General features: G+C 36.2%; 3 protein-coding genes across 3 annotated transcripts; 1 reads left to right on the top strand and 2 right to left on the bottom strand.

The window, feature by feature from the left end:
* Positions 1-7,146: 7,146 nt before the first annotated feature.
* On the bottom strand, positions 7,147-8,143 carry LOC147496738 (uncharacterized). Its single transcript, XM_086562650.1, has 3 exons — positions 7,938-8,143; positions 7,714-7,832; positions 7,147-7,602 (listed from the first exon to the last, which is right to left on the bottom strand). Exons 1-3 carry the CDS (start codon positions 8,020-8,022, stop codon positions 7,147-7,149), a joined length of 660 nt encoding a protein of 219 aa, XP_086418776.1. The 5' UTR covers positions 8,023-8,143.
* A 199-nt stretch (positions 8,144-8,342) lies between these two features.
* LOC147496737 (uncharacterized) lies at positions 8,343-9,541 on the bottom strand. The gene is made up of 3 exons (XM_086562649.1): positions 9,376-9,541; positions 9,129-9,298; positions 8,343-8,891 (listed from the first exon to the last, which is right to left on the bottom strand). The coding sequence occupies exons 1-3, from the start codon at positions 9,539-9,541 to the stop codon at positions 8,343-8,345; spliced, it is 885 nt and encodes a 294-aa protein (XP_086418775.1).
* A 1,940-nt stretch (positions 9,542-11,481) lies between these two features.
* LOC147496736 (uncharacterized) lies at positions 11,482-15,654 on the top strand. The gene is made up of 2 exons (XM_086559636.1): positions 11,482-11,652; positions 14,958-15,654. Exons 1-2 carry the CDS (start codon positions 11,497-11,499, stop codon positions 15,423-15,425), a joined length of 624 nt encoding a protein of 207 aa, XP_086415762.1. The 5' UTR covers positions 11,482-11,496; the 3' UTR covers positions 15,426-15,654.
* The last annotated feature ends 8,278 nt before the right edge of the window (positions 15,655-23,932 follow it).

Genomic DNA, 23,932 nt, shown 5'->3' with positions numbered 1-23,932 from the left:
ATTTTTCCTATCTTAAGATTTAAGATAAACTTCAACTCACAAAACAAACTCCCACAATCTACATTTTCAAGTATCAAAGTCTCATCAAAGGTAAGATCTCTGCTGACCAGGAACTCGTTATCTTCAAGACACCACAATATGTATCCCTTTACCCCATTTGTGAAGCCTAAGAATATTGCCTTCTTAGCTCTAGGAGCAAGCTCGATTTCCCTCACATGGTAGTAAGTTGTACATCTAAACACACGCAAAATACTGTAATCAGCTGGTTTCCCTGACCACACCTCATAAGGTGTATTGTAATCTATTACCGGAACCGGTGACCTATTATACAAGTAACATGCCACGGACACTGCATCTGCCCAATACTCTCTGCGGAGACTAGCATTAGACAACAACTCAGTCTTTCAAGTAATATTCTATTCATCCTCTCTGCCATCCCATTCTACTGAAGCATGCCCCTCACTGTCCAGTGTCTAGCAATATCATGTTGCGCACAAAACTCTTGGAAAAGACCATTAGTATACTCAGTACCATTGTCAGACCTCAAAGTCTTCACTTTCTTTTCTGTACGATTCTCAGCCATTGCTTTCCGATCCACTTCTTAAATATCTCAAACACTTCATCTTTTGTTTTCATCATATATACCCACACATAGCGAGTATAATCATCGATGAATGAGACATAATAACGGTTACCTCCTTTAAAAGCCACTTTGGAGGGTCCCCACACATCCGTATGCACATAATCAAGGATGCATGTAGTCGTGTGTTTACTCAAACTGAACTTGACTCTACATTGTTTTCCATAGACACAATGCTCACAAAATTCCATGGTTGGTGTCTTCAAGTCCTTCAACAACCATCGCTTGCACAACTCAAACAAACCCCTTTCACTCCTATGCCCTACACATATATGCTACATCTTAGTGCACTTAAAATCATCACTACATGTGCTCACTACTACATTGCATGCCACTATACTACCCATCAAAGTATACAAGGTTCCATGTCTTTGACCCTTTATCACAACTAAAGAGCCACTAACAATCTTTAAGACTCCACCTTCTCCCACAAACTTGTGGCCTTTGGAATCCAAGGTACCAAGAGAAATAAGGTTTTTCTTTGGCTCTGAAACATGTCTCACATCATTTAGAATCCTCACAATACCATCAAGCATCTTGACCTATATAGTTCCAATCCCAACCGTCTTACACGCATAGTTATTATCCATCAAAACGGAACCGCAATCAATGCTCTCATAAGAAGTAGACCACTTTCTATTCTAGCACATATGGAAGGAACACCTGGAATCAAGAATCCAATGATTGGTCATGTGGTCGTCTTGTGTAGAAACCGAAAAACTTACATCTTCCACTTCAGAGCTCGAAGCATAACTTACCTCATCATTAACCTTACCTTTCTTCTTACCATTCTTCTTGTTACTTTTCTTCAGTTTAGGACAATCACTCACGTAATGTCCCTTTTCATTACAATTGTAGCATTTCACATATTTCAACGGCTTCTTTGACTTGGACCTAGACCTCTCATTGCTTGTAAAGGCCTTATCTTGCGACCTTCCTGTTGCCACTAACCCTTGTGCAGCATCAATACTACTCTCTACTCATGTCTTCTTCATCAACTTATAAGAAAGAAGCACACTTTGAACTTCGTCAAGATCAACATCTTCTCTATTCATAAAGGTAGTCATTAAATGCTCATAGCTTTCGGGTAAAGAAAATATTAAATATGCAGATTGATCTTCGTCGCCCATCTTCATGCCAACATTCAAAAAATCCGAGAGGCGTCGACAGAACTCACTAACTTGCTCTTACATCGTTGAACCATCCACCATCATATACCTATAAAGACACTTCTTAAGGTACATCTTGTTTATCATGCTCTTGGTCATATACATTGACTCTAACTTGAGCTAAATACCAGCGGCGATATTCTCACTCATTACATTATACATAACCTCATTAGCAAACACAAACGGATTGATGAACAAGCTTGTAGATCGAACTCTTCCCAATCATCATTGGTCATATTCATTGGCTTTACTTTAATCCCCTTTAAAACCTTATGTAAACCTTGTTGGATGAGGATATCTTTCACTTAGACTTGCCAAATCCCAAAGTTGTCTTGCCCATTAAACTTCTCTACTTCAAACCTCGCATTTGACATTATAGGAGCCATTTCTACAAGCCACAACAAGGAACTCATAAGAAAATTTCACTTGGGAATTTTATCAAACATTTTGTCTTCACAAATTTGAGCACCTTAGAATTTATCCAAAACTCAAGCTCAATGCTCCCTAGGTCTCAACCCAGAGCTATGATACCAATTGTTGTGTTATCATAATGCGGAAACAAGTGTTCAACAACAATATCAGCCACAAAGGTGTGACCTTTAATCAAGACAAATGTTCTTAACAATACCCAAGCACAAAACCAATATCTCTATCAACTAGCAAAACATAAACAAGTGAAGAGATGTAATAAAGAACACACACCACAAGACAAAAATTTAAGGTGGTTTGGCAATATGCCTACATCCACACGATGAGATCGATGATTTCACTAGATGAACAAGAAGATTACAAGAGGAGCTCTCAATCACTCATAAAGAATGAATTGCTTGATCACTCACTTGACAAGTGCTTTTACTAATCTCTCTTTTCTTTTTCTTGAAGTTGTTGGGTCAAAAAAAGCCTAACCTTTTTTATATAGTTACTGGAATTTCAGTGTCACCGACATTCTGAGTCATGTCAAAATATCTGTGAGAACTAGAACTTTGGTTGTGTAGAGACTAAGGGGCATGCGCCCCTTCACCAAGGTATATTATCTGGCATGCGCCTCTTGTGAAGGATCAACTTCCAGTACTGATGTTCGCCCTTCCTGAACCAACTCTACTGATGAAGGCTAGGGGGCACTCGCCCTTTCCCAAGTTATATGGGGGGTATACTTATACATAGTCAGTACCTGTTTTTCAACACTACGTCACAATTTGTTGTATGGGGTACACATTTGTGCTGCCCTTACCTCCTACCAATTCAAAGATCCAATCTTCTCTGAGTTATTGTTTTTATTTTCTAATTGAAGCATATTACTGGTAAAGTGTGACTCTTTTCTAACAAATTGCACAAAATTAAAGTCGGTATATATCTGGTGGCCTGGTGGACAAAAAAGTGTTTCCTATTTGTAATGTGAAATCTATCTAATTGATTAATTTTTACGTGTGCCAATGTAAAGTTTCTTTAGAGCAATGTTGTAATGGCCACTAAGTTATGAGCAGTACAAGATTATTTGTTCAAACGATTTTGTCACATTATGATTGTTTGCTGCTGGGTTTAATTTGCTACTGCATGTGAGTCTGATTCTCAAGTCTTAAAAATGTAACACTGCAAAATTAGCAATATCTTCTTACATTTCTTCTAGAAGAACTAGAATATTGTTGATACATAGTTGTTTGATTCACTTATTTTGGCACAGATTGCTTCTTGTAACTTATCTTCCAATTATCAACTGTTAAGCTGCATCATATGAATTTCCTATCCATATATATACATGTCACGACTCACGAAGACTGGAATAGCTTAGTTTATACAACATACTAGTAGAACTTCGTCTGACGTTACAAATCCAATATGAAGACCGTACCATGAAACTATATATAACATCTTTTAGTTGAGTGAATACATTTGGAAAAAGAAAGAGATGGTACTTAGAGATGGTACTTTAGTAGTTGGTGATTGAGCTTCACACTTGAGAACAAGTACAAGTTAAGATGTCGAGCTCTAAAGAGTGATTTTCCAGGGAAATGCAAAGATAGTTATCTTAAATTTAAATATGATCTAGAATTAAAAATGGTAGCCCTTTGTGCATGGGAAAGGAATATAAACTTCAAAGTATGTTTTTTCGAAGCATCATATATAAGTCTCTTTGAACATGTCTTCTCAAAATTCATCACCCAAAAGAGCCAGGAACAAAATTTATCCAGCACCTGTGAATCCATTTACGATTTAAGCGTCACTTTGGTCATTTGTCTTGAAAGACATTATACAATTGCCTTATTGAGCTATTAATAGGAGTTTCATACTACATATTTATGTGTTGATCTGCTTGTGATTTCCCAAAGTTTGTTAACATTTTTCATTTGGTGGTCCTAAAAAAGAAATATGGTGTTGTTGTAAGATGCTTCAGGTTACGAGACTTTAATTGGATTGCAAGTTGTATGAAAGAGAAATCAAAGGATATCACTAGGCATGTGAATTAATTAACCTAGTAACTTCAATATAAGGAAAGACTTTAAACAAATAAATAAAACTCGCTATCAATCAAATTTCCACTTGGTTTTAAAAAAAAATATAATAATAAAAGGTTACTTATTTACTTGAACTATTGAACATGTTCAGGAATAGGAAAGATAATAGTTACCAATCAGCATCAGAAGATTTCAGTTTGGATTTGTTGAAAACAGTAGCAATACCAGCAGCAGTTAAAGCCCCAATGGCCGCAGCAGCAGCAACAATCCTTATACTAGTAGGTTTTGAACCACCACATATGTAATGGTCACATACGTAATGGTATAACGCACTTGTGCCCAACCCATCCAAAGAACAATTGTTCACATTGATCTTTAACATCAAGATTTGTTCCTTCCATAGATTCCGCCCTCTAATAGCCCATAGAAAAAACCTACACTACCAAATAATCTAAAATACTTATGTACACTAGCCCAGCTACCCAGGAACACCCCTTGACGCCACCGACAATGGCACTAATGAAAACTAAAGGTCCCCCGTAGAGCGATATATTATGAAAGCACAAGCGGGGAGACATCACGACTGACGGTTCACGACAATCCAAATACATGGCTCCAAATCAAAAAACTTCCAACCAAATATTTAAACCAATAACAGACAATAAGTTACGAGGTTAAAATCAAAACTTAATTAAAAGGGTATTAACAGAGGCAGTTCTATTCATGGACCAGCCTGGGCCTAGGCCCATCATAAACTTTGGATAAAAAAAATATAGTAGTGTTGCTAATTTACTATCATACCTTAGGCCTGCTGTCTAGCTACAGTCCAAACCCAAAAAAAAAAAACCTAATTGAAGTGTGAAAAAAGCATAAGTGTAATGACTTATGCTATGTTAAAGGACCGTAGAGATTGTTTCTGCTCCTGATTATTTCCTAAGGTAATTTATTTTGTTCTTTTACACTTTACAGCATGTTAAAGTAATGATTCAGTTGTTGTTTTTCTGAAATTGGGTTGTTAGTTTATCTGGCATGTGGATTCTGTTGTTTGGTTATGAGGGTGCAAGAAGCCATGTTCATACTATTAGAATGATGTTAATTGGGTTGTGCAACATTGCATTGTAATTGTTTGACAAATTGTTTGAAAAGAGAATTATATCATTGTCAATTAAGAAAAGGTTGTGAAATTAGTTTGGATGAAGTTGATTAAAATATTGGATTGTAGTACGTACGTAGCTATGCGACTATGCTATTTAAGGTTCATTTTTTAGTATCGACGACAAACAATAGTTTTGTAAGAAAAATCCAATGATTTATGGTGTGGACATTTTAATATTTAGATAAAGCTGTCAAACATGACAGAAAGGTCAAGGGGAGGGATTAAAAGACCGTGTGTTTATGCTATGTTCTCAAACTTTGTGTTTGTGATGTTTAATTTTTCGAGTTTTTCACTTGTTTGGTTAGCATGACTAGTCAGAATAGACTAGCCATGGGTAGCTGGGCTAGTCTACTCCACCCTCTAATAGTTATGTACACTAGCTCAGCTACCCAGGAACGCCCCTTGACGCCTTCGACAATGGCACCAACGAAAACTAAAGTTCCCCCGTAGAGCGATATATTATGAAAGCACCGGCGGGGAGACACCACGACTGACGGTTCACGACAATCCAAATACATGGCCCCAAATCAAAAAACTTCCAACCAAATATTTAAACCAATAACAAACAATAAGTTATGAGGTTAAAATCAAAACTTAATTAAAAGGGTATTAACAGAGGCGGTTCTATTCATGGACCAGCCTAGGCCTGAACTTTGGATAAAAAAAAAATAGTAGTGTTGCTAACTTACTATCATACCTTAGGCCCACTGTACGTCTAGCTACAGTCCAAACCCCAAAAAAAAAAAATAATAAAAATAAAAATAAAATAAATAAATAAAATAAAAAATAAAAAATAAATAAAAACTTAATTGAAGTGTGAAAAAAGCCTAAGTGTAAATGACTTATGCTATGTTAAAGGACCGTAGAGATTGTTTCTGCTCCTGATTATTTCCTAAGGTAATTTATTTTGTTCTTTTACACTTTACAGCATGTTAAAGTAATGATTCAGTTGTTGTTTTTCTGAAATTGGGTTGTTAGTTTATCTGTGGATCTGGGCAGTTAAATCGCTACTCGTTGGAGGTGTGAGTAGCAAGTAGGTCTACTCGGTCGGGGATTAATCGGGATTACTCGGGCAATTTTTTAAACCGCTACTTGGTGGAGGAGCGAGTAGCGAGTAGGTCTACTCGGTCGGGGATTAATCGGGATTACTCAGGTGATTTTTTAAAACACTATATTTCTTTATAAATAGTCAAATACATGTTACATATAAATTAACATTGAAATACCAATATGGTAACTGGTAATTGGCCACTAGAATTTATATAAAATTTTGTGAACTTGTGCAGCCAATATGGGATGAAGGAGAAGAAGGGTCAAATGAATTTTGTAGTAGTAGCAACTTGTGCAGCCAATATGGGATGAAGCAGAAGAAGGGTCAAATGAATTCTATAGTAGCAGCAGTCTTAGAAACAAAGAAACGGAGCATAGACTGCTACAAGTCTACAACTATCAGAGTATCAGTTAGATATTTGTAAATTATAAGCTTGTAAGTTGTAACTTCAAACAACTTATCAGAGTATCAATTATATATACACCTACAACTTATTGATATTGAAGTTGTAAGTTGCTACAAGTCTACAACTATCAGAGTATTAGTTATATATACACAATGGAGCCTGACAACCATTTAGCATCTCTGACAACCAAATCCAATGAAGCAGAATATAACAAAAGTGCACACCATAAAACAAATTAGCAGAATATATGCCAATATCAGATAAAAAATGCTTAAAAGCACTTAAGCAAATGCTCGTCAACTTCAATATCAATATCGTCATCACTTCCATTGACATCATCGTCATCTCGATTTCCTTCACCTTGCTCTCCACCTCCTGTGTGGGCCTCAAAGTCCACCTCATCTTCTTCATCATCGGCTTTGTCACGAATTGTAATCGAGTTTCTGGTTCTATTCCTTGTACTTGGCCCCACATCAATATCGGCTCCCCTCGCTGCTCGAACCTGCTCCCAAGTAAGGTCATCACCTTCCACCACGAAGTCTTCAAGCTGTGTCTCGCTCGGTATGATCCAATCATCATTTTCATCAATTTCCTTCAAAAGAATAGGATCACTATCATTGTCGGCCAATCTTTCTTTGAATCGCTTCTCTAGCATTCGATTGTATTGAATGTAAACAAGATCATTCAATTTTGATTGAAGAAGGCAATTCCTCTTCTTTGAATGTAACTGAAATTGAAATAAGAGAGGAAAGAAAGAAAACATATTAAAAATAATTACATAGTGATAGAGATAACCACTATATAACTAAAGTAGCTTTGGACACTCTAATGTACTTACATTATCAAAGGCACTCCAGTTGCGTTCACATGGTGATGCACTACATGTTTGCGATAAAACTTTAACTGCAAATTTTGCGAGGCTAGGAGCATCACTCCCATATTGCAACCACCATTCGTCTATATTTAACATGTTATGATGAATTGATGATGTTAAAGTCAATACTTGAAAAGATACAATAAAAAAACTACTAAATAAAATTATTATATCAAATGAAAGCTTACGAGGTTGCATAGTTGCTCTTCGACTTATGGCGGACTTTATTCCAAATGTCCCCTCTGCATCTCTATAAAGTTTCAGTTCATCCATTGCAGCATCCGACTAGGACTCGGGTATAAGCACCGCCATAGCTTTAAAAAGACCCATCTTAACTACACTGTTTATCTCCATCAGAGCTTTAGTTTCCTTAAAATAAATTGATGGATTTAGATAAAACCCGGCTTCATACCAAAATGTTTGGAGTTAGTACTTAATATATACCTCAAGGCTTAAGCTGACATCCATGTAAAAAAACTTTAGAAGTTGTTACCTGCATGCAACGGACGATGGAGTTGATATTTCCACCTCTTGTCAATAATGGTCTTCACCTTCGTCCATGTCCTTATGTCCAACCCCAAGTTCTTTTCAATTTACCCCTTTGCCCTCTTCATAGCCTCATATAAATAGCCCATACATGGCTTCTCTTCTCTATCCACCATTCTCAAAACATCCACCAATGGGGCCATCACTTGACAAGAGTAATAAACATTATCCCAGAAAGACTCCTTTGCAACTATTCTTTCAACTCTCTTTCCATCGGATTTTTTTGCAAAATCACTATTTCTCCAATATTCAGAAACAAACAACACCTGCATGTGGTGCCTATTCTCCCACATACTCCACAATGTGTAAAATTGAGTAGCAAACCTAGTCACGCAAGATCTGTGTAACTCTCTACCTCCGGTCAACTTCCACAACCAAGCTAACACTCTCCCATGGTTATAGAGATAAACCACCACTACTTTAGCTTCAGATAATGCAGACTTTATTTTGGGCAATGCAGTCTTCTCTCCATTCCCAAAATCTTGAAGCATCAAATTAATGCAATGCCCTGCACAAGGAGTCCAAAACATCGAGCCATGCTCTTCTTCCAACATTGCTCCCGCCAATTTATAGTTTGATCCATTGTCAGTCACAAACTATTGAAAAAAAAAATACATCATTAAATTGATAAATGGATTTTTAGTAACTTGTTTTGTACAATGTACACAACTAATCAACTACACACAAACGTCTAAGTAGCTTTCCGAAACAATGTTCTTTGCCCCGACTTCGACAATCACTTCATTAATCATTCTCACAATATAGATTGCTTCCTTAAATTCTTCCGATGCATCAATTGACTTCAAGAAAATTGTGCCTTTCGGACAACTTACCATAAAATTGATCAAACATCTACCTTTTCCATCGGTCCAAAAGTCAGACATAACTGAACATCCATATAGCTGCCAGTGCGTTCTAAAAGAATTAACAAATTCTTTTGTCTCCGCATACACCTCTTTCAGCAAAGTCACCCGCAAATTATGATAGCTAGGCGGGGGCATAGCTGTAAGAGAATAATAATAATAATATAAGCACAATATTTAAAAATAACTAAGTATTTTTAAATTCTAAATAAGTTACCTCTTCCATATTCTCCAATAGCATGAATCATTTTTGTGAAGCTTGGTGGGCATACTGCATTGAAAGGTAATCCAACTTCGTATGCCCACTTTGCTATACAGAGCCATGCTTTTTTCCTCAAAACTTGCTTCTGAGGGTTGTTTTTATCCAAAGTAGATTGCTTCATATTATCAGTTGTCAATAATTGATCAAGAGGACCTCTAACATTGTCAATGGCTTTTCTTCTACCAATGGAAATACCTTGGTTTCTATTACCACCACCACTACAAATATCTTGTTATTCTACTATATCATCATCTTCATCTTGTCTCTGAAGAAGGTCATGTACTCTAGCCTTATCAAGCTTCTTCTTTTTTACTTCCCGTAATGTTGCATTGACTTTATGTTGAATCTCTATGGTCACCTTCGGACATGATGTCACATTCCCTTTCTTATGAACTAGATGTTCCTTCAACCGATTTATCCCTCCAGACATCCTTTTATCACACAATGTACACCAAACAAAATTTTTGTTATTTGAGTCCCTACACTCACCCCATTCCCATCCCATATCATCCGACTTCCTCTTCATTGAGGTGGTTGTGGCAGCACTCGCAACGGGCTCATTCGAAACTCTCGAAGACAACATCTCTAAATTTAAAAAAAAAAAAAAAAAAATCAAAGGAATAAATCAGTTAACATATCACAGACTCACAGTAGATACTCGAAGGCCTATTTTTGTTAAAAGCTCTATTTTTGTTCACATATCACAGACTCACAGTTAACATATCATTATATCACAGACACACAGTGGTCAAACACTCGAAGCTCTCTGATTTCATTTTTAACTAATTCATTTTCATAATTCATAACTAAACTTGGCATCAAGTCAACAGTCCAACATCTCTATATCTCTCTCCGTGATTTTTTTTTTAAAAGTTTTAACAGTCCAACAGTCCAACAGTGCATCAAGCCATCAACAATTTTTTATTACATTAGCACAGGTTACAAAAAAGGGACGTGAGAAGTGAAGAGAAGAAAAGGGACGTGATGACTGGTGAGGAGGAGGAGAAGTGAGAAGTGAGGAGTGAGGAGTGAGAAGTGAGAAGTGAGGAGGAGGAGAACTTGAGAAGTGAAGAGAAGAAGAAGAAAAAAAAATGGAGAAGAAGAACTGCTGGAGTGCTGGAGAAGACGACGAACTGCTGGAGAACTAAAGTTTTTGATTTTGCAAGCCCTAAAGTTTTTGTTTTGGACCTTTTTTTTTCTGTTTCGCGGACTTAAAAAAAGGCCTGATTTCTCACTATTAACTCACCCGGGCCCGATTACTTAAAAAATAAAATATCGGCCAATTTCTAAGCGATTTCTCTTCCCCGATCACTCATGGGGAGTAATGGGCTGACCGGATCGGCTAGGCACCGAGTAGGGAGTACTCGGCGATTTTATAGCACAGTTGTGGATTGTGTTGTTTTGGTTATTGGGGTGCAAGAAGTCATGTTCAAACTATTAGAATGATGTTAATTGGGTTGTACAATATTGCATTGTAATTGTTTGACAAATTGTTTGAAAAGAGAATTATATCATTGTCAATTAAGAAAAGGTTGTGAAATTAGTTTGGATGAAGTTGATTGAAATATTGGATTGTAGTAGGTAGCTATGCGGCTATGCTATTTAAGGTTCATTTTTTAGTATCGATGACAAACAATAGTTTTGTAAGAAAAATTCAATGATTTATGGTGTAGACATTTTAATATTTAAATAAAGTTGTCAAACAGGACCCTGGAGAGGGATTAAAAGACCGTGTGTTTATGCTATGTTCTCAAACTTTGTGTTTGTGATGTTTAATTTTTGAGTTTTTCACTTGTTTGGTTAGTTTTTAAGGAATAATTATTATTATTATTTTTTTTTTATAGTGTATGCAAATTGATTTTTGTACAACAAATTCAAATTCAAATTCAAATTGGGCTTAAACTTGGACAGGCTAAAATTATAATTTCTGTGGATCCGGGCTTAAGTAAAGTGACACGTAACCTTATTTGCCCCACGTGTGTGAAAAAGAGGAATTTCAGTTACAGTGAGTTCGTTAGATTCCACTATTCCAGTACTATCTAAGATTCTTGACTTTTCCAAAAAAAGAAAGTGAGCATGGAAGCAATAAAGAGTGAGGATGATAATAACAACATCCAAGCAATCCAGCAGGTTATAGCTAAAAAGAAGAGTGACAAGAGAAACAAACCAGATGATGATGATGATGATGATGATGACGACGACGAGCTTCTACTCTCCAAGTTGCTCTCCCAGGTATTACAACCTCTATTTCAGTAAGTTATGATGATGCAGAGCTAATTATATTGTGTTCACAGCTTGATATCGTTTTTATAAATTATAATAATCATATTGCAAATATTTGTGACAGACAGACATGCACAAAATGGTTCACTAGGTAGAGCTCATAAGTTTTTGTGTTGCACGTTTGGTTTGAAGGCCGAATAGGCAATAACCGTCGATGTTTAAATGTTCTAGCCTGTCAGGGGTTTTATAGCTTTTTGATTATTGTGTTGAAATCAAAATCTTTGATAAGGAACTGTCTAGGTTTCATAGCTTGGTTGTTTGTCCTTGGCTAAGCAGGATTATAAGAAGGGTAAAAGCATCTGGTCTTATAATATTGAGAGAGAGAAAATCATATGAAGCACGTTGAATTAGTCTTTCCCTTAATTTCCTGTAAGCAGACACCTCAAGATCCAAAAATTGTGATTGATCTGCGTTGTTACTGTTCTGCGCTAGGCTTTGAGCTGAATCCTTGGAAGCTTGGATGTGGAAAACAATTAAAAATAATGAATATTTGAAATATAAATATCTCAAACATCATTATGTGGGATTACGTTGCTGTGATGTGGGGATCCATGTCAAAACCTAAAAAATATCTCTAACAACAAAAAATGTGCAAATTCCCCTATCACTTTATTGAACTTTTTCCATTTAAACAAACTTTAAGAATTTTCCAACAATTATTCTCATGTCATATAAAAATGTAGTTATTACATCATTCCAAAGAAGGACCTAATAAACTAAAGGAGAATCCAAATGTGGTCTACCTATGTTCCCAAGAACAATAACAAAATGGAATTTCTTTGGTATGATGAGACTAACCACATATAAACATTATCATACTTTAATTTTCCAAACAATCACTTTATATTTTTCCCATAACTTAAGCATTCCGCGGCTTGTGTAGTTGTTATTTCATTGACTTCCATTTATTTTCACTCATTCAAATTCGTTTTTAACTAAATCATTTAATTAAAACACCGATATCCATCATTTGCGTCCTCAAGCACAAAATGGAATTAGAACTTCTAACATTTGGTAGTATTGTAAACCCAAGCATACTTTCGACAATCAAATTAATTTTCTTTATTAATTAATGGACCCAACCTTACATTGACACTCAAGGAATAAAGGGGTGGTGGGTAGAGCAGCATTCAATGAATGGGTCATTCATGGCACATTCAAGAATCCAATCAGTAGTCAATAAAACAATTGGGGAGGATAATAAAAGAGGGGTATTAGGCATTATTGAACTTGATTGCATGTATTTAGTATCTTGATTCATGTATTTTTGGTTTTACGCGTTATTAATTAGATTGATGTCTAAGTGTCTCTCTTTTTTTATAGTAAAATTTTCAATCACATAGCAGGTTGCTAGGTTCTTGGCCTAAAGCCAAGCATGCTAATAGCCCTAGACCTATCCGAATAGCCCAAATCATAAGGGTTAAAAGGCATGGGTTAACTGGTCAAAGTCAACTCTAGGTCAACTCTAGTCAAAGTCAAGGAGGAATCAACTCATCATGGTCAAAGTCAAAGGTGCATGGCATGATAAGTGGGTGGAAAACTAAGATGAGCTGCCCCATAACAAAATGTGCACTTCCATGATAAGTGGGTGGACAACACGATCCTTCTGCACAGGACCTTGTTGCTGCGGCTGCTACTCACGGGGTTGTTTGCCACAGCAGTACAAATTTGTTGTTTTCGATAAAGATCGGGATCACCATATCAAGCCATTCTAGAAGGGGGGGCTTTATGGGGAACCACCTTTGGCCTGTATGTTCGATTTCAAGACCCTTGTCGATAAACTCCAATAACATGGTGGTCATGGTGTTTTGGAGACAGGATGAAATCGGAATTTTCGTTGAATTTGGATACATGGAGAGGTAGCCGTAAGACGTGATACGCGAATGCTCATCATTCTTTTCTCTGCTTTTGGCAACCAGCTTGTTTTGTTGCTTGAGCAACAAATAGCCATCATTTTAGCTCGATCAAGGGTTATTCGAGCCGATTGAGGCAAGTACTTGATTTTGGTTGGTACCTTTTCTTTGAGCCTTCATAATGATTTACCTAAGGAATCAATGGTTTATGATGCCGGTTGTGATGTAATATATTTTGTAGAAGTAAGAGCATTGAAGAACGGAAAGTTAAGTTAAATGAAGTTCAACCCATTAATGTTCATTTTTTTGCTTTGCTTTCATAGGTTTCTCATGAGTTTATCTTCTTCAAGAGAACTTACTTTTGTTTTATTTTTTATCGTGTTCTTGTTAAAACACTTTTTTGCTCTAAAAACTTGTATGATTTCGTTTTCTCCACAACTTGTTTTCTTCACTTCTAGTTGTCCCATTCTCGGAGTAAATATTTTGAGAAGATATTTCTCACAAACATTTCACTTTTATCTTTTGGAGGAGCTTTAGATCGAGAGGAGTGGGTATATAGATTCTTCACTTGTTGGAGAGGATGAATCTATCTGGTGTTGAAGATTGTATCGGTGAAGTCTCACAGTTATGGGGTTTGGTTTTACAAGTCTTCTATTTGTAATCAATTTTGATTGTATTGGAAATTTGGCTTCTTGCTTGCGATAGGTAGTGGGTTTTCAAGTAACTCCCGAATGTGTGTATTCACTCTCTCGTTTACTTTTCAGGAATTTACTTTCTATTGTGGTTTTATTGCGTTTTCATTTCACTAAGTCTCACTAAATCATCTGCAAAGGATATCACTGGGAATTATAGATATATATAATCTTGGATTCCTGGTTTCTGAAACCTCACCTATTCATTAATAACGGTTTGATCTTCGGGAAGACTTAAAACCTCAGATGGGCACAGTGGAGGAACATGTCCAAATTAATTGTGATGAACAAGGAAAGGACCTCACCTTGTGTGATCGAGATTCGAGACTACCTATTGTTATTTTATTTTCAACTTAGGCGTGTAAGTTTTCCTTTGATATGGAATGTATCCATTTACTTACCTAGAAAAAGTAAACTAAATATAAAATAAGAATAGGAAACGGCCAGGAGTTAATCTATACAGGCCTGGAAGCTTTACACTTGAATGGTAGAATGAATCTTTTGGATGCTAGACTGAATCATTTCTGGAATTTTTTTCTTTGTTTGGTATAGTAAATGTTTTTACATACTCTCTGCATTGAGAAACAGATAATAGTACTTTACTAACAGTCTCATTATAAAGATACTTCAATAGGAACATCTTTTAATAGAATATGCAGGCAACGTTGGCTCTACAAATTTTACAATTAACTTGTGACTCTTGTAACAGTTGGAGTCATTGAAGGAAGATGACACTAATATACTGCGGGTACCACCAGCAGAGATAAAGGAACCATCTTCTGCAGCTGTTAGAGTGGCAAATGAGACTAGTGCTGGATCTTCTGGGGAAAGCAAGGAAATTCAAACTGAAAATATTCTGTCAGAACTTAGGAAGGTTAAGAGACAGAACTCAATTACTCACTGGTTGCTTTCGGTTTTGATTATCCTCACTGCGGCATGCCAATATTCAGAAGTCTCGCTTATAATGAAAGTAAAAAATAATTTGACCCACCCTTTTAGATCTGTTGGAAATATGATCACAAATGCTCAAGATGCTCTCAAGCATTTTGATGGACATGAGCCATTTGATGCATCAAAACAAGCTCAAATTGCTTCCCCTTCTGTCCCTGCTCTCAAAATCCCTGACCTTCCCAATATGGACTTGCCTGTACTGGATCTAAATGGTGGAGAGAAATGAGCTTTCAGTCAATAAAGGAAATAATATACCTCAATTGACCTGTTCTCTTTTGGTTAATTATCTTCCTTTGCTTTTGGTAGTGCATACTGTAAGAAATGTTGTAAACGAGAATTGTCTCCTCTCCTCTTTAGTGAGAATTGTCTCTTCACTGGAGTAAATTGAGTATCAGGATAGGGATTTGTCTGAATGCCGCGGTTAACATTCACGCTATATTTTCTGTTAAGTTTTCTGATCGTGAAGTGTCTTGGTGAAGCTTGTTTGGATGGGAAATAACCTTCTACATAACTAGCTAGGGTCACAGATCATACTAGTTGGAGTCCTTTTGATAGTTTAGCGGTAGCATGATGAATTGTGAAGTAGCATTGAGTTCTGAGGGCTAGCAACATATGTGAACTAGGTATGTTATCTATTCGTGCATATTAAGTTTCAGTGACATCCTTTTTGGTTGTATTATATCTTATTTTTTGTGTGGCAATTCTAATTGCAGTATTGGAGTCAGAGTCTGTTTCAGCAGCAGTAAGAATAGTATCCTATTAGAATTGTTACCAGCAGTTAGGGGTGTTCATTGGGGTCGGATAGGGTTACCCGTATCTGAAAACTCGGTTTCAGGTTATCCAATACCGATAGTTTCAGTATTTCAGATCAGTCTCAGGTCGGGTAGAAGCGATCCACCTTTTTCCAGTTCCAGTATCGTTCAGGAGCTGCTTCTTGCTCTTAGTTTTCGTTAGTAACATTTATATATAATCACTAATCAGTCATTCACGAGTACATAATTTTTTGATAAAACCAAAGGAAGTAAGAGAGGCGTGTGTGTAAACATATGTTTGAGTCTTTGAGGTTAAGGGCAGAGACTCAACGCAGTACTGTGATGCAAAAAGGATTTAAATGAATACAAACAAGAGTTGTAGGCTGATAGTACAATTTTACTGTTTCATGACATCCAAAGCAATATAGAGATGTAGTCAATTAGTCATACAGACCAGTCACAAACTAAAACCCGCATGTTAGAGAAACCAAATCCGTGCATCCGCTAAGGCTAACTTCAATGGTGCGCCATCCCACCAAATATAACGGAAATTGTGCTAACCCGCCATATCACTTTCACCGTTAATTTACCTATCTATACAGTCACTATCTATACAGTGAGTTTTAGCGATATAGTATATGTATATGGTGTATACGCAGTACGAATGGCAGGTAGAAAAAATTCTACGTTCACGCCTCACATAGTGGCAGTTAGAATTGTAGTTCAACATTTTTACCGCCGCTCACAATAGCAGTTAGAATAATGTGTACCTACCAAAATTATTTTAAGTTATTTTGCTACCAAAGTTATTTTAAGTCATTTTGAAGGAATTAGTTTGTATAATTATAATTATATTCTACTATTTTGGGTGAAGAGAAAGATGTGAGAAAGGCCAAAATAGAGAGAAAGAAAACCTAATTTTACATAAGCATTTGGGAGTGGCGGCTAAAATTTTGATTTCTATTTTGTTGACTTTTTCTCACACACCTACTAAGAGTTGTGAATTTTTTTTGTTTCCTCTTCTATACGTCTCTACCACTGGCGGGTGCAATAAAAAACATTGGGCCTCCAAATGCCAACCCGCTAACTCTAGGCACTATTCCATTGTGGTTCGTTGGACTTGGCCTAAGCAACCCCAGACTTAAAAAAATACAACTCTGAGTTCCAATATCCCTGGTTCAGACTTCCCGCTTGGATGGAATTTCATATTCCAATATCCAATTCAGTAATAACTGATTATAATATGAACCAGTGACAGACCATGACAACAAACCCTAAAACGCCTGTGTTTTTCCTGGTTGAGTAACTCAAAACATTTTAAATAGTGTCTCGTAACCAGATATTGCGCAAGAGGCGGAGCTCCCCTCCCACCCCACTTTTCCAAGATAAAAATATAGTAGTTATAGTAACTAGCAAAAATGCACGTGCTTGGCACATGAATGAAAATAAGAAAAGCATAACACAGTTTATAGGGGAGCGACTCTAGAGGATAAATCGGCAAAAAAAAGAACTCTAGAGGACACCTTTTTTTTTAATCATTCACAAGGACCGGATGGATGAAAGTTCAAGTTTACTTTTGATGCGAAATAACAACAACTCGGGTAGATGAAAGGTCAAGTATACTCCTGAAGAAAAAAATAAACGGCCCGATCCAACTGAAACAACCCGATTATGAACATTGATTGTTCATACTCATGTATGAACATTAGCTATAAACATTGATTGTTCATACCCCCAATTATGAACATTAGCTATGAATTTTCATACCTATTTGAGTTATGAACAAGTATTGTTCATACCTATTTGAGTTATGAACAACATTGATTATTCATACCTATCCATGAATATGAACATTGATGTGAGCATTATGACATGAACCCAAAATAGATTGTTCATACCTACCCCCATAAACAATCATTGAATATCTAATTATGAACAATTGATTGTGGACTATGAAAAACATGAACAATAAATGTTCAAATAGATATGAACATTGATTGTGGCTATGAAAACATGAACTCATAAAAAAAATATGAAACATTTATTGAACATTTATTGTTCATATATAACATATATGAACAATAAATGTTCATACCCAAAACAGATATGAACATTGATTGTTCATACCCAAAACATATATAAACAATAAATGTTCATACCCAAAACAGATATGAACATTAATTGTTCATACCTACTTAAAAAAAACATGAACCCAAAACAGATATGAACATTGATTGTTCATACCTACTTAAAAAAAACATGAACCCAAAACATATATGAACATTGATTGTTCATACCCAAAACATATAAAAACAATAAATGTTCATACCCAAAACATATATGAACATTGATTATTCATACCTACTTTAAGTATGAACAATACGTGTTCATACCAACAAAAAAACATGAACCCAAAGTAGATATGAACAATAATGTTTATACCCAAAATAGATATGAACAATAAGTGTTCATACTTAAAGTAGGTATGAATAATACGTGTTTAACATTAAAAAATGAACAATCATTGTTTGATTAACGTTAAAATTTTAGAGGATCTTGGTGGAATCGAACACCATCACCTTTGGATATCTCCAAAGTACTCGACTGAAAAAACATAAAATGAATAGTTTACCTACGAAATGAACGATGAAACTCAAAACGTAAGTAAACTAAAACTATCTTATGTGCCTATATTTTATCAAAGATTTTACTCTCAATCCTATGAGATATAGTGGAGTAGGAAGTTTGTTCCACTCCTAGTCCTTCCGCATGCTGTGTTCTCGACGTATAAGTACTCTTAACTAAAAAGTCTAATGAGAAATTTATGAAATGGCAACTAGACTACGATGCAACTACCCACAAGATGCAGCTAGTCGACTATCAGAACCACTATGGGAATGCTACGTTGATTCTATGATAAGGAGTTAGAGGGGGATTGATTCCACCTTAACTCGACTTAATCCTACTAATCCATTTTAATCGTCGTAATCGAATGAGCGCGCTCAAGTAACAATATGGTTTCTCCTAATCCCTAATTACACATGAGATTTCTACCAATTCATAACTAGTATGTGAACGATTAAACCCATTCTCATGGTGAACTAATCATTTCTATAGTGGAAAGGAAATTACGACGACTCTACGATAATCGGAATCAAGCTTTCATCAAGGCTTCTCAACCCCCTCAATGGAGGTTTAGCTAAGAATCATCACGCTATCATTCCCAATGGAATTCAAACAAGACATGATATAAAGATTGAAACTTTGCTTGTTTAAACCCAATTCAAAACTACTAATGCAATAATTGAATTAAACTAATAATGACAATTACTTGAATCTACGAATTGAAACTAAACAATTAATGAAAATGAAACTAACTTATGGATAACACTATTTTATTAATCTAATGAATAATAAAACAATGATTCAAATACTAAATTAATAATCTAACTAATCTAAGTCTAGCTATCTATGTAATAAGGGAAATTAGATCTACAAAATTGTAAATGACAAGAATCGAAATTGACAAACTAGCTAATTTATTAATCAAACTAACTAAGAATAACGATTCTACGAGTTTAATCTAAAACAAGAATTGAATTTAAACTAAACTTAATTTTATTACATGAAAACTAGATCTATAATTATCTATCTTTTTAGGTCTAACTAGCTACCATTTACAAAGAGTGAAGCTTTCGTTTTTTTATACTTTCAGATCCAAAAATCGTGCATGGGCTTAGAGCCATGTTTTGGGCCAGAGAATCAGGCCCAAACCCCAATTCTTTCAGTCCAAAAAAGCCTCTTCAGCTGCAGTTGGCTTCAACAGACTTTCCGTCCACTTCTGCTCCTCTGATTGGATCAAGGCTTATACCATTGGAAAGCTCTTTCCGAGCCGGTCGTTTTAACATAAGGTAGGCCCCATTCCGAAGTCTGAGTCCAAAGATACGGCCTTCGAACGTTCTGCTGACTTGTGTGCTGTTTCTGCTCGCGTCGACTTTTCAGCTTTTGATCGGGCTTTAGAAAGGCTTTGTCTTCTTGAATCTTGGCCTTTAGTCACGAAACTCCTTAGTAACCGACTTTTGCTCCTTTATCTCGCTAAAGTGGCACATTTCTGCACATAATGGACTTTGAAGCCTGAAATGCATAAAAACATGTCGGTGTTAACTCTTAATTATTACTCACATAATTGGTCTAATAGTATGATCATTCTGGGGTTAAAACTACAGTTTTGGGCTCTTATCAAACCACCCCCAAACAACATTTTGTTTGTCCTCAAGCGAAGATGAGAAATTAGAATAAGTGACCAAAATGGAGTTCTAACTACTCGTTTCATCGAGTGATTGCATTGACCATATGCAACAAGGCCTTAAACCACTAGGAATTCCCTAGTGGACGAGTTATAGCCTCGTGAGAGTTTTCCAGTGAAGGTACTCACAAACTTCATCTATACTACAACAACTAAGAAATAAAACTATTGTTTCCTTATTCATGCTCTAAATTAACTATTTCTCTCACTAGCAATGCATATAGAGTAATCAAGTCGAAACCTAAGCTAATATATGCATAATAATCAATCATCTACAATAAACATATATACAATGAGTAATACTATGAAATGCCTAGCGAGGTTAGTTTACGAAACTTCGGAATAAGCGTCCTTAAGTAGGTTCTCACAATAATAGTCAAGATACAACACTGATTTTTCCACTCAAGTTTATTTACTCGGTGTGCGGTGGGCACACTTTACCTTACAATCTTAATGACAACAAGGAAGCCTGAGTCGATCAAACACATCTGCCACTTACTATCACACTAACCTATTCCTAATTGAGCTAGAGGTCTTTATTAGGTGTTGCGGGGATTAGGAGATGGTTTAAGAAGGAAGGAAATGGATATTCAAAAGGACAAGTCTGAGATAATAGAGTCTTCATATTATGTAACTTAGAGAAAACCTTGTTATTTTCTTTTGCTTCTATACTTTGTTTCCATCCTTAGCCATATTTTTTTTCTTTTTCTTTTCTTTGGCTTTTGACTCCTTTTATTCTATTTTTTTGGAGTTTTTATTTTATTTCTATTTTTATTTTTCTTTTCTTTAGATGGAAACTTCTTTTCTTTATTTTCTGAAGCAATTAACTAAATTTTGTTTACACAGGTTTTTCTCTTCTTCTTTCTTCCTCATTCTATTATCAAACTTATCTAAATTGGGTAGGTTTATTTTTTTTTTATTTTGTTTTGTTTTGTAACAGGGTAAAGGATTTGTGGTTTATGAAAGGCTAAAGAAATTCTCAGAGGGGCGACTAGCGGAAAATAATTCATAGGGTTGAATTTCTGGCTATATCGATCCAAAGAGGGCCTAAATTCTCGCTTAGGATATGGTTTAGTGATCAAGCAAGTGGACGTGTGATTTCTCTATCCGGATTTTACTTCTCCCTTGTGTCATTTCTCAAATGTTTCGCTCATATAAGGCTTTAGGCTATATTCTCATATGATTTGTAGAATAAAGTACTCTAGCCTAGATTTTTTAAACTTACTACTAACAATCATCGATACTCATGTAATATATTTATAGATAGATGCAAACATTATTATCTACATATTAACCTAAGTTTCTAAAAATTATTCTAATGCAAAATCATTGAGACTTCTAGATTATTAAGAGCATAGAGAAGGAAAACAATACAAATATTCCTAAGTGTATAGCATGAACTTATTTATTTATATTTTTGAATTTTTTTGAAATTTTGACTAGAAAACAAATGCATATTATACATATCTATATCCTAACAGATTCCTTAATTACACGTGTTTCTATGCCCCCCCAAACAAGAAGCATGCTTTGTCCTCAAAGTATTTTAAATAAAGAGGGTAGGAAAATACCATTGAAACGCGTGAAATTCAGGAACATCTGCAAAACAAAGTTAGAACGTACTGATATAGGAAATAAAAACTGACACAACTCTATACGAATTCTACCCATTATGGGGTTAACAAGAATGAAATTGCTTGGGACATAAGCAGACACTAACTAGAATTAAAACTGACCTTATCTTCCGCATTACTCATCATCTTCCTCATCCTTTTCTTCTATAAAGAAGTGAGGTTCCTTCGCGTCCTGCCATGCCATGATAATTTGCTAGGCTTCCGCCATTTATCATCTATTATTGCTAACCTATTAAGAGCCACTTTGTCCGACGGGGTGTAGGGTGCAACCGATGAGGTTGTATCCTCCACCCTTGCAAGTCATTGCACGGAAGATCGAATAATACTATTGGTGGGTCATACGATTGTCTACCATAATCCAATCCATGAAGCGTGTACAAAAATAGGAAAGAAACATAGCATAATACGAGAAATTAGACGGGCATAAAAGGTACTTATGCCTCATGCTATGGGATCGAGCTAAACTAGACATCAAGGTTAGGGGAAGGTCATGACACATACGTCCCCGTGGCTAAAGCAAGGAAGACGGCGCAAGTGGCATCATTCACGTAAGAAAACGCCATTCCCCTAAAATGTTTAGCATGATCCAAAACATAACGAGTTCCGATGTTCATGGACCGGGCTACCAAAGGCGACGTTATATTCCCCTTGGTCCTCGATACGGAAAATGCACGCACCATACGACTCATGCAAAACTCATAAGTGTAGACATACATATTATCTACCCAATAACACCATGGGTCTTGTATTTCAAATGGGCATAGCAAGTCCAAGAACAAATGCTAGCAAGAACACGGTAATTTCCATTGGTTCATTATCAATGTTGATGGAGAAACTTGTTCTCCATCTGGTCTCTCAAAGAAAATCGTTATCGTAAAAATAAGATGCTAGTGTTGGAGAATAAAGTGCATCGAGATCTTACCATAAGCGGTTCCCAAAATTTCGTATGTGATAAACTTCCGTAAACCAAAACCAAGCACCGTGTAAATAGTGCTTTGGACCAAATCTTGAAAGACTGTTCGGTATCAATGTAGGAGATGTCATCTCAAAATTATGCTCTGAAATAGCTACGAATGATCCGGGAACAACCCGCAAAAAAACTGGAATTTTTCTGGTCCACGGAAGTCAGGGCACGAGTGCGCTCTACTTGGGCGCGAGTGCGCTCTGAAGTTATTAGAATTCCAGTGTTTGAGTGCGGGTCGTGCTCACCTTGGGCGCGAGTGCACTCGGACAAAAATTCTGAAAAAATGCACGGAGTGAAAGTGCGCTCCCTCAGGAAGCGCGCCCGAGAATCTTTCAAGATCGGAAATTGAGACGAAACGTGGGAATCGTGGGAGTGAAAGGTGAGTGATGGAGATTAGGTGTAGTGTGAGTTGTGAGTGTAAAATGAATGAAGTTTATATAGGTTTAAAGTTGCTAAAACGGATCGGGAAGTTGCCAAAAAGTTTTTACGGCAGTTTCCGGAAATCCTAAACTTTCCAAACCCGAAAACGGAAACAACTCATTTCCTTGATTCTAAAACAACCCTAGTATCTTTTAGGTTGAATTGAGGATAGAATCTACCTATTTAATCGAGATTTCATATACTTATTCATAGATTTGCCTAAACGGCCATATTTTCACCTTGACTCCATAATAAATTCTAAAACAAAGGGTCATATAAAAATCATCTTTGGAATAGATAACACCACCCCAAACAATTTGGGAAGGTGGGATCAATATTAAACAACCACACACAATGAAAATAACCTCATTATATTAAAAATTTTCATTCAAGTACATTTCACTACAAAATTCAAATTACGGAAGTAAACTTACATTAAAATAAATAACAATAATGAAACTACAAATAAACATCAAACGATACTATCCCTAGCCACCCGGCATCGGTAGCGGAGGGCACACTTTCGAGGAGATGGCTCCGAAGCTCCCGATGGGCAAAGCACCATTAGATCTTTCGGCGACGGCGCCGCGTGCCTCGATGGTGTGTCCTCAAAAGGAGAATCCCCGTGAGGTGGGAATCGCAAGCAAGCATGCCCGA

This window comes from Coptis chinensis, chromosome 5 (genome assembly GCF_015680905.1).
Source record: "Coptis chinensis isolate HL-2020 chromosome 5, ASM1568090v1, whole genome shotgun sequence".
Lineage (NCBI taxonomy): Eukaryota > Viridiplantae > Streptophyta > Magnoliopsida > Ranunculales > Ranunculaceae > Coptis > Coptis chinensis.
Note: the sequence above shows the minus strand (reverse complement) of the source record. Positions and strands in the feature narration are given on the sequence as shown.

Excerpts from the sequence above, each read along its gene's own strand:
- LOC147496737 (XM_086562649.1), bottom strand. The coding sequence starts at position 9,541 with ATGAAGCAATCTACTTTGGATAAAAACAACCCTCAGAAGCAAGTTTTG. Across the intron at positions 9,299-9,375 it reads TATTGGAGAATATGGAAGAG|CTATGCCCCCGCCTAGCTAT; the intron begins GTAACTTATTTA and ends ATTCTCTTACAG. Across the intron at positions 8,892-9,128 it reads GATGTTTGATCAATTTTATG|TTTGTGACTGACAATGGATC; the intron begins GTAAGTTGTCCG and ends TTTTTTCAATAG.
- LOC147496736 (XM_086559636.1), top strand. The coding sequence starts at position 11,497 with ATGGAAGCAATAAAGAGTGAGGATGATAATAACAACATCCAAGCAATC. Across the intron at positions 11,653-14,957 it reads TCTCCAAGTTGCTCTCCCAG|TTGGAGTCATTGAAGGAAGA; the intron begins GTATTACAACCT and ends CTCTTGTAACAG.
- LOC147496738 (XM_086562650.1), bottom strand. The coding sequence starts at position 8,022 with ATGGATGAACTGAAACTTTATAGAGATGCAGAGGGGACATTTGGAATA. Across the intron at positions 7,833-7,937 it reads AAGAGCAACTATGCAACCTC|ACGAATGGTGGTTGCAATAT; the intron begins GTAAGCTTTCAT and ends TGTTAAATATAG. Across the intron at positions 7,603-7,713 it reads ACTGGAGTGCCTTTGATAAT|TTACATTCAAAGAAGAGGAA; the intron begins GTAAGTACATTA and ends TTTCAATTTCAG.